At 48.3% G+C, this 10,266-nt stretch overlaps 1 protein-coding gene across 1 annotated transcript; it reads left to right on the plus strand.

Moving 5' to 3' along the window:
• Positions 1 to 3,413: 3,413 nt before the first annotated feature.
• On the plus strand, positions 3,414 to 9,856 carry LOC139233937 (keratin, type I cytoskeletal 19-like). Its single transcript, XM_070864620.1, has 8 exons — positions 3,414 to 3,834; positions 4,492 to 4,574; positions 5,653 to 5,809; positions 5,915 to 6,076; positions 7,509 to 7,634; positions 7,722 to 7,942; positions 8,714 to 8,778; positions 9,614 to 9,856. The coding sequence occupies exons 1-8, from the start codon at positions 3,436 to 3,438 to the stop codon at positions 9,712 to 9,714; spliced, it is 1,314 nt and encodes a 437-aa protein (XP_070720721.1). The 5' UTR covers positions 3,414 to 3,435; the 3' UTR covers positions 9,715 to 9,856.
• The last annotated feature ends 410 nt before the right edge of the window (positions 9,857 to 10,266 follow it).

A 10,266-nucleotide genomic window follows, 5' to 3' on the forward strand; every position in this document is an offset into this window, starting at 1 on the left:
GGGCTGAATGGCCTCCTCCTGTTCCGGTGTAACAGGCTTGAGGGGCTGAATGGCCTCCTCCTGTTCCTGTGTAACAGGATCGAGGGGCTGAATGGCCTCCTCCTGTTCCTGTGTAACAGGCTCGAGGGGCTGAATGGCCTCCTCCTGTTCCTGTGTAACAGGCTCGAGGGGCTGAATAACCTCCTCCTGTTCCTGTGTCACAGGATCGAGGGGCTGAATGGCCTCCTCCCGTTCCTGTGTAACAGGATCGAGGGACTAAATGGCCTCCTCCTGTTCCTATGTTACAGGATCAAGGGGCTGAATGGCCTCCTCCTCTACCTGTGTAACAGGATCGAGGGGCTGAATGGCCTCTTTCTGTTGTGTAACAAGATCGAGGCGCTGAGCGCTGAATGTTCTCCTCCTGTTCCAGTACCGAGGGAGCGCCGCACTGTCGGAGGGACAGTACTGAGGGAATGCTACACTGTCGGAGGGACAGTACTGAGGGAATGCTGCACTGTTGGAGGGGCAGTACTGAGGAAGCGCTGCATTGTCGGAGGGGCAGTACTGAGGGAGTGCTGCACTGTCGGAGGGGCAGTACTGAGGGAGTGCTGCACTGTCGGAGGGGCAGTACTGAGGGAGTGCTGCACTGTTGGAGGGGCAGTACTGAGGGAGTGCCGCACTGTTGGAGGGGCAGTACTGAGGGTGTTCCGCACTGTTGGAGGGGCAGTACTGAAGGTGTTCCGCATTGTCAGAGGGGCAGTACTGTGGGAGCACCGCACTGTTGATGGTGCCGTGTTTCAGATGAGACGTTAAATCTAAGCCCCCGAGTGCCCTTGGGTGAATGTAATAGATCCCACGGCACTATTTTGAAGAAGAGCAGGGGAGTTCTCACTGGTGTCCTGAACCAATATTTATCCCTCAACCAACATCACTAAAAGCAAATTATCTGGTCATTATCACCTTGCTGTTTGTGGGAGCTTGCTGTGCACAAATTGGCAGTTGCGTTTCCTACATTGCAGCAGTAACTACACTTCAAAAATCACTGCATTGGCTGTGAAGCAATTTGGAATGTCCTGAGGTTGTTAAAGGCGCTATATAAGTTATTTCTTTACATAGATGGAGTAGATTGGACAACTTGTTGAGGAAAATAATCTTCTCAAACCTTCCCTCGCCAGTCCCTCCATCCCATTCCTCGCTCTCCTTCCCCCAATGATTCCCTATCTCTGATTATCAGAAGCCTGGGACTGAAGAATGAGGAATGCGTAACAAAATGGTCAGAGCTGCACCCATGTCAGCAAAGTGTAGCCCTGCCGCGCCTCATATTTCAACTGACTGAACTGGTTGTCGGTGAAAAAACAAGTCGCAGCCCATTGACAGCTTAATGCAGCTCCAGAAAGCGGCCACCATCTCCTTGCACCTAAAGTTCTGAGGTAGATCATTCCCAGCTTCCCTCATTCAGTAAAAAAGGAGGGAGAGAGAAAACGGGTAATTATAGACCGGTTAGCCTGACATCAGTAGTGGGGGAAATGTTGGGATCAATCATTAAGGATGAAATAGCAGCACATTTGGAAAGCAGTGACAGGATCGGACCAAGTCAGCATGGATTTATGAAAGGGAAATCATGCTTGATGAATCTTCTGGAATTTTTTGAGGATGTAACTAGTAGAGTGGACAAGGGAGAACCAGTGGATGTGGTGTATTTCGACTTTCAAAAAGCTTTTGACAAGGTCCCGCACAAGAGATTGGTGTGCAAAATCAAAGCACATGGTATTGGGGGTAATGTACTGACGTGGATAGAGAACTGGTTGACAGACAGGAAGCAGAGAGTTGGGATAAACTGGTCCTTTTCAGAATGGCAGGCAGTGACTAGTGGAGTGCCGCAGGGCTCAGTGCTGGGACCCCAGCTCTTTACAATATACATGAACGATTTAGATGAAGGAATTGAGTGTAATATCTCCAAGTTTGCGGATGACACTAAACTGGGTGGCGTTGTGAGCTGTGAGGAGGACGCTAAGAGGCTGCAGGGTGACTTGGACAGGTTAGGTGAGTGGGCAAATGCATGGCAGATGCAGTATAATGTGGATAAATGTGAGGTTATCCATTTTGGGGGCAAAAACACGAAGGCAGAATATTATCTGGATGGCGGCAGATTAGGAAAAGGGAAGGTGCAACAAGACCTAGGTGTCATGGTTCATCAATCACTGAAAGTGGGCATGCAGGTACAGCACGCGGTGCAGAAGGCAAATGGTATGTTGGCCTTCATAGCGAGAGGATTTGAGTATAGGTGCAGGGAGGTCTTACTGCAGTTGTACAGGGCCTTGGTGAGGCCCCACCTGGAATATTGTGTACAGTTTTGGTCTCCCAATCTGAGGAAGGATGTTTTTGTTATTGAGGGAGTGCAGCAAAGGTTCACCAGACTGATTCCCGGGATGGCCAGACTGACATATGAGGATCAACTGTGCCTGTATTCACTGGAGTTTAAAAGGATGAGAGGGGATCTCATAGAAACGTATAAGATTCTGACGGGACTGGATAGGTTAGATGCGGGAAGAATATTTCCGATGTTGGGGAGGTCCAGAACCAGGGGACATCGTCTTAGGATAAAGGGTAGGCCATTTAGGACTGAGATAAGGAGAAACTTCTTCACTCAGAGAGTTGTTAACCTGTGGAATTCTCTACCGCAGAGAGCTGTTGATGCCAGTTCATTGGATGTATTCAAGAGGGAGTTAGATATGGCCCTTATGGCTAAGGGGATCAAGGGGTATGGAGAGAAAGCAGGAAAGGGGCACTGAGGGAATGATCAGCCATGATCTTATTGAATGGCGGTGCAAGCTCGAAGGGCCGAATGGCTTACTCCTGCACTTATTTTCTATGTTTCTATGTTTCTAAATATCAAATGGTAATGTGCTCACACATTGATTGGGCGGGAACTCTTGTGTCTGCACCAACTTAACGCAAAGCAGAGAAATACCATCCCCTTGTCGGGAATCTGTTTAAAATGCGAATGTTAACCTTCAGTGTAAAACCAACTTGCAGGACCTGAACTGTCTGAATCAACAGCTCCCAAGACCCTGAACCGGGAGACGAGTTTCTGCCGGTCGAGACTGAAAGCCAGTTTCAATAAATACAAATACACTCAAAACATGCAACAACATGTAAAACACTGAGAGATTTTGCAAGAATGGATTGAAGTTAACGCCGATTCTGCAGCATGGGAAAATGCTTCTTCAACACTCTTGACAGTGGGTGTGGGGCAGGCCAGGGTGTGCCTTGGGCGAGGCGCCCCGCCCGAGCCCATTCATCCAAATGACAAGCTGTCAGCTTGTGGGAGCAGCAAGTCCCGAAGTGCCCCGGCCAATGGTGGGGGAGAGGCGGGACAGGAGCTGCCATTGGGATGGGATATAAGGAGGGGAGAGTTCCTGGACCACCACACTCGGCACCAAGTCCACCAGCAATATGAAGAAATCAAGCAGCTCCTTCATCGGCAGTAGCTCCCGATCAGGAATGGGGGGTTATTCCAAGGCAGTCTCCCTGTACGGTGGAAGTTCAGCAGGCTTGTCCAGGAGCAGGATGTCCTCAGTCACCATGAGCAATTATGGCTCGGGGGCCAGCACCTTCAGCATGATGGGCAGCGGCGGGGGATTCGGCGGCGTCTCCTTGTCTACAAACCAAAACGAGAAGCAGACCATGCAGAACCTGAACGAACGCCTGGCCACCTATCTGGAACAGGTCCGCTCCCTGGAGGCTTCCAACTCCAAACTGGAGCTGGAGATCCGACAGTTCTACGACATGGCCACTCCTGCCACCAGGGACCTGAGCGCCTACTGGAAGACCATCGAAGGACTCCGCGACCAGGTAGGTCTCCACTGCCCCGACTCCCAGACTGCTCGGTCCTGGGGGTTGAAGAGGCGTTCGGCTCTCTGTACAACAAAGGCGGCTTCACAGGGACAGGGAGGAGGAATATAAAGCGCACAGGATCGCCGAGGCGAGTTATGGTATGGCTTTTGGGGAGGTTTTTGAAGTTGGGGATGATGATTGAAGGCTGTCACTGAGGCATGACGGAAGGGTCCAGCAGACCGGAGAGAGGGTATAATAAACTAGAGGGAGAGGGTACACTGGACCAGAGAGATGGAGGTTCAATAAACGAGAGGGAGAGGTACAGGAGACTGGAGGGGTGGGGGGAGAAAGAGGGAGAGCAGTGGGGGAGAGCAGAGAGAGGGAGGGAGGGGTATAATAAGCTAGAGAGAGAGGTACAGGACATAAGAGGGAGAGAGAGAGGGGTACAGGAGACTGGAGGAAGAGAGAGAGAGAGAGAGAGAGACGATACACGAGACCAGAGGGCGGGGTTTAATATAGAGGTGGGAGTGCAGGGCTGTTACAGACTTGGATAACCTTTCCCTGTAAACTAAAAGCAGTGGCGATGGTCGGACAGTAAAGTGAGTTTGCTGTATCCTACATCCTTCTCAGTTACTGTCAGAAACCATATTGTTAATCTGCTATTTTTTTTCACAGATTAATGGTCTAATCATCGGCAACACCAGCTTCATGCTGCAGGTAGACAATTCCAAACTTGCGGCTGATGACTTCAGAATCAAGTGAGTTTCCTGAATGTGTCAGTAGATGTGCAGTGCCTTGGATGAGCTGTCAGCACCTGGCCTGCCCACTTGTCTTCCACCTCATCTAATTCCAACTTCCTCCTGTGCCTGCTCCAGTCTCCCCCACCCCCCTGCTGAATGGATGGCATTTGGTCCAAAAAATAATCTTCACATTCGGGTCTTGCTGGAGAAACACCAGCGCGTTACTAGTGCGCAAATCCACCAGCAAAGTCAACGATTAAGAGATATGAGATAAATTGTGAATCTACAGATTTACAGCATTTCCCCTCCCCGCTCATCTCTAAGAGTTTTTTAAGGATTTGCACATTGATTGGCCATTAAACTCGCCGCAGAAAGTTAAAGTGTAAGAACCTTTTGCCTGTGTGATAATTGTTAATGATTGCCAACCATTCCCTCAAACCCAGAACGGGAATGAGTGTTTACTCTTAATCCCAAGTGCACCAATGGAGCAGAGACATGGTTGAGTGGCTGAGCTCCTATTAACACGGGGGGACAGAAGGCACAATGAGGGAGATGGCAGACATTCAGGGGACACACAGATCACGTGAATAACGGAGGCACCAGGGGGAATGGGTAGAACTGGAAACAGAAGAGATTTCTCACCCAGCGCCCACACTGATGAGATCAGGCCTTGCTGGCAGTGCCAAGCTGTGCCGACTGGAGATCTGTTCTTGTGACTCTAGCATTAGAGAACGGCTCCTTTGGGGAGGGTCCAGTCTTGTACATGTTAGCCAATCGAACTTTGTAACATGCCAGTTACATACAAACATACAACAGTGACAGACAGGGAAAGAGCAGCTAGTCCATTAAGCCTGCCCCACACTCATGGTGCTGGACCATCACAACTCGACACTTCCTTCCACCCCCCACCCCACCCCACCGGTATGTAATCTACAGGAGGGGCAGTAAAGCAAGGGGGAAATCTGCAACATTCCCCTCGGGGGAGATGACATGAACCAGTCCAGCAATCTCCCTCACAGGCGAGAAAATGCCTCGTAACTTCAGCATCAGACTACAAGGAATGAGAAACATTTTTCCCTTTTTTCTGTCTCAATAGATTTGAAACCGAGCTGGGGATCAGAATGGCAGTGGAGGGAGACATTAATAATCTGCGTACAATGTTGGATGAAATGACTCTGGACAAGAGCCAGTTGGAGATGCAGATTGAGGGTCTAAAGGAGGAACTCATCTACATCCGGAAAAACCACGAGGAAGTAAGCAACACATGAATAGAAAATGCACTTTGTTTTTTATAAATTATTACCTGTGAGCTGAGTGTTTTTGTGTGTGTGTGGACTAACCCAATGTTCTTTGTACAGGAGCTGAAGGGACTGCGTGGTCAGATGTCTGGCAATGTCACTGTACAAGTCCAATCTGAAGACTCTGTTAATTTGGCAGCGCTTCTGGCAGAGGTTCGGAAACAGTACGAGGATATAGCCAACAAGAACAAGAATGAGGTTGAAGAATGGTACAAGCAGCAGGTAATGGAGAATCTGTGAGTTTCCTGTCATTCCATTGCAGTCAGTGCGCTATTCCACAATTTATAAGGTGCTGACCAAAGCCAGCATTCTTGCCTCTGAGTCAGAAGGTCGTGTGTTCAAGTCCCCACTCTAGAGGCTTGAGCACATAATCTAAGCTGACACTCGCCAGTGCAGTACTCACTGTCGGAGGTGCCATCCTTCAGTTGATGTGTTAATCTGCTCTCTCAGGTGGACGTAAAAGATCCCATAGCGCTATTGGAAGAAGAGCAGGGGAGTTCTCCCCTGTCCTGACCAATATTTAACCCTCAACCAAAACTGTCCATTACCTCATTGCTGTTTGTGGGAGCTTGCTGTTCACAATTTGTCTGCCGTGTTTCCTACATTACAACAGTGACTACATTTCAAAAAGTACTTCATTGGTTGTGAAGCGCTTTGAGGTGGTGAATAACCGAGGGCGCCTGAGAGTTATGGATCATGATTCACAGGGACCGACAGCCCAGGGTACTTCCTTCAACATAATTGCAAAGCAGAGCTAAAAATAGAACAAACCTGGACTTCGGTTCAGGAGATCACATTTCAACTATCACTGGACAAGCACTGGTCACTTGGCCCGTTTCAGCATAAACCCAGAAAGTCCCCCCCGCCCGTCCCATCTCACTCAAACTGTAACATGCAGGAAAGTGCTTTGCAGATTCTGCATCAGGAATAAACAGGTTGCCATGGTGAGGTTTGTTGGGATAATTTTGCTTTTTGGGGCCCAGACTTCAAAATGTCCTGAAATAAAAAATAGGCTGTTTTTTTTTTCTCCAAAAAGTACTGTTAATGACAAGTCAATCCTTGATAGTTCAGACAAAGGATCGTTCAAGCGTTAGTGGTTTTGATAACCGAAAGCACGGTACTTGCCTTAGAGGCAGTGCAACGAAGGTTCACCAGACTGATCCCTGGATGAGTGTTGTCCTATGAGGAGAGATTGTGTAGAATGGGCCTATACTCTCTGGAGTTTAGAAGAATGAGAGGTGATCTCATTGAAACATAAGATTCTGAGGGGGATTGACAGGGTAGCTGCTGAGAGGTTGTCTCCCCCAGGCTGGGGAGTCTAGAACCAGGGGTCACAGCCTCAGGATAAGGGGTCAGCCATTTAGGACTGAGATGAGGAGGAATTTCTTCACTCAGAGGGTGGTGAATCTTTGGAATTCTCTGCCCCAGAGGGCTGTGGAGGCTCAGTCAATTAGTATATTCAAGGCTGAGATCGATAGATTTTAAGACTGTAGGAGAATCAAGGAATATGGAGATCTGGCGGAAATGTGGCGTTGTGGTCGAAGATCAGTCATGATATTGAATGGCGAAGCAGGCTCGAGGGGCCGTTTGGCTGACTCCTGCTCCTAATATTTATGCGCGTGTGTTGGCTGAAGACTTGTTTTACTTGTTGCAGTGCGTAACCGTGCAGAAGGAACAGAGCAGCAACACTCAGGCGATTGAGGTAGAAAAGACACAGCTCAGCCAACTGAGGCACACCCTCCAGGGGCTGGAAGCAGAGCTGCAGACCCACCTCAGCGTGGTGAGTACAGAATGGGTGGGAGCAGGAACCTCACCGACACTGGGTGTGTCTGGGGCGCAGGTCTGACCAGTCATTGTTTGTGTGCAGATCGCTTCTCTGCAGGGATCTCTTCAGGAAACCGAGCTTCGTTACATGGACGAGCTGAACAGAATTCAGATTATCATCGGCAAGCTGGAGGCGCAGATGGCGGAAATCCGAGCCAGCGCAGAGACCCATAAAACCGCGTATGCCGACCTGCTGAATATTAAATGTCGTCTGGAGATGGAAATCGCCACATACCGTCGCCTGTTGGAAGGAGAAGGACATGGGTAAGAAATGATCCCAACCCAACTCCTGACACCCGGACCCTGCTACTAACAAAACATGTTAGACCTGCTTCACAGTTATTACTGCCTGTAAAGCTGCTTTGGGTGTTATCACAGTTTGGGTGAACTTTGTGCTCATTGAATGAGGTAGGATAGTTTGGAAATTGGAACACTCCATTTCAGGCAGTTGGTGTCAGGATTAATCCTTGCCATTTCAGTCCAGCACAAATTAGATGAAAGAGTAATGCTCCCTTTATTTTACCCTAGAGAGGCTCTGGCACCGACCTCAGAAGCGCTCCCTGACTGTACTAGGGCTAGTTTCCCATTCCCTGCAGCTGGAGCGATCATTCGGATATTTTAGCACTAAATTTGCATTTTGCTCTGTTATTTATGTTGCTTAATTGAAATTATTGAATAATTCGGCGGTCAGCCGTGGCTGAGTGGGACTGTTCACGCCTTTGAGTCACGAAGAGACTTGAGCCCGTAATCGAGGCTGAAGCAAATCTTTGATTTACAGATTTTTTTAAACGAAATTCGAATTCTGAAACTGCCCTGGTGGGATTTGAACTCGCGTTCCCTGGATTATTAGCCCAGTAACAAAACCACGCCACTCAATATGCTCTTAATGAGATACTAAACATGAGCTTTGGAGTGCGCTGAGGATGTGAAAGGCAATATATAAATGCAAGTTCTTCCTTTATACTCACACCCCACCCTCGCGATTTTCCTGCTGTACAGGTGTGTGGATACTTACTATTTATTCTTTAATTGCAGGAGCCAAAAGTCAACTAGCCAAATATCAATTGCTCAGAATATTAAAGTCGTGGAAAAAGTAACGGGTGAGTTGGACATTATTTAAATCTTAGCATCATCGTGATTGCATCACAAACTCACATACAGAAGGAAAGATATGTACAACTAAAACTGTTAGATATGGCAGCTAGCATCATACTGACCGGTCCAGGCAGAGAGAGCCAGTATTCCCAGACAATCCATAACTTCACCGCCTGGGTCACGCAGAGCAGGAAAGTCTGATCCCAGTCTCAGCTACAATTCGGCTGCTCCAATCGACCTCAATGCCTCGTGGGTAGGGAGGCAAGAGTCGGGTTGGGCTCCCACTCCCGACGGCCAGCCGATGAGGTCTGTTTAAAGCCCTGCCTGCGTGTGAATGTCACTCAGCATCAAATTCACCCGCGATGCCCCGCACAGTTCAATACCCAACCAACACTGACCGTCTGAAGTGGCATGTGAATTATGGCCGCTCTGAGAACCTGGTGGCGGCAGGTTCCAGAAAGGAGTGGAGTGGAGTGGAGACAGGGGTTTGGGAGGGAGAATTGAACTCTGTGGGCAAAAGTTATGAGGCAAGGTGTTATTGGTTGGTGGAGTAGAATATATCCAGTGTAGTGAATATTACCTCAACCAAGATATTTAAATGTCCAGATTCTTGTGTAACGTGCAAAATCTAAACAGTAAATGCAAGGATGGACATGTCGGGCAACCAATGGGGGGGGGGGGGGCGCGGTCTCATGTGATGAAACCTCCAGGAATAGTCCAGCCAGAATTGACGACCCAGCTGTGGCCACATCTGGAACGTCAAACTTCAGATCAATGAATGAATGCATGCATCAAATAATCATCCAATGAATCCACTGATTAACATTTTATGTTTTACAGACCCTGTCATCACCATAAAGAAGAAAGTGATGACTGTAAAGGAAAGAATTGTTGACGGAGTAGTGGTGTCTTCACACATGGAGGAGGTTGATGTCGAATAGTAGAAAGTGAAACACTTCTTTCCTTTTGTTTCTGAAAAAAGCAGAAGTCTTTTGACAATAAGAACAAATCAAACCCAATATACACAACTGTCTTTGATTTTCCACTTTCTGTATTGCTGAAGATTTAATAAAGTCTCATGGAAACGATTGTCCTGATTTGTATTGTTTCCAGTTCCTTCCTGCAGGCAAGTCTTCATTTCACAGACTCCATGTAAGCTGCAATGTCATGGGGCCAGTCTGTCCTTAAGCAGCAGGTCTGAAACCACGTGGGGTTCCACAATCAGAGATCCTGAGACTTGGGGATGGGGGTTAGAAAATGGGACATTCCCTCTGTCACGTTTCCCACCATACAACAGTGACCACACTCCAAAAGTTCTTCATTGGCTGTGAAGCACTTTGGAACGTCCGGTGGTCGTGAAAGGTGCTATGGAAATGCAAGTCTGGTTTTCTTTCTTTTTGTCGCAAATGAACTGAGGGTTTGGGGTAATTACAATCTGATTTCATAAACTTCAGCTCATCCAAAACTCGGCAGCCCATGTCCTAACTCTCGCC

The sequence above is a fragment of the Pristiophorus japonicus genome, chromosome 21, assembly GCF_044704955.1.
Source record: "Pristiophorus japonicus isolate sPriJap1 chromosome 21, sPriJap1.hap1, whole genome shotgun sequence".
NCBI classification, from domain to species: Eukaryota; Metazoa; Chordata; class Chondrichthyes; family Pristiophoridae; genus Pristiophorus; species Pristiophorus japonicus.

Excerpts from the sequence above, each read along its gene's own strand:
- LOC139233937 (XM_070864620.1), top strand. The coding sequence starts at position 3,436 with ATGAAGAAATCAAGCAGCTCCTTCATCGGCAGTAGCTCCCGATCAGGA. Across the intron at positions 6,077-7,508 it reads AAGAATGGTACAAGCAGCAG|TGCGTAACCGTGCAGAAGGA; the intron begins GTAATGGAGAAT and ends TACTTGTTGCAG. Across the intron at positions 7,943-8,713 it reads TTGGAAGGAGAAGGACATGG|GAGCCAAAAGTCAACTAGCC; the intron begins GTAAGAAATGAT and ends CTTTAATTGCAG.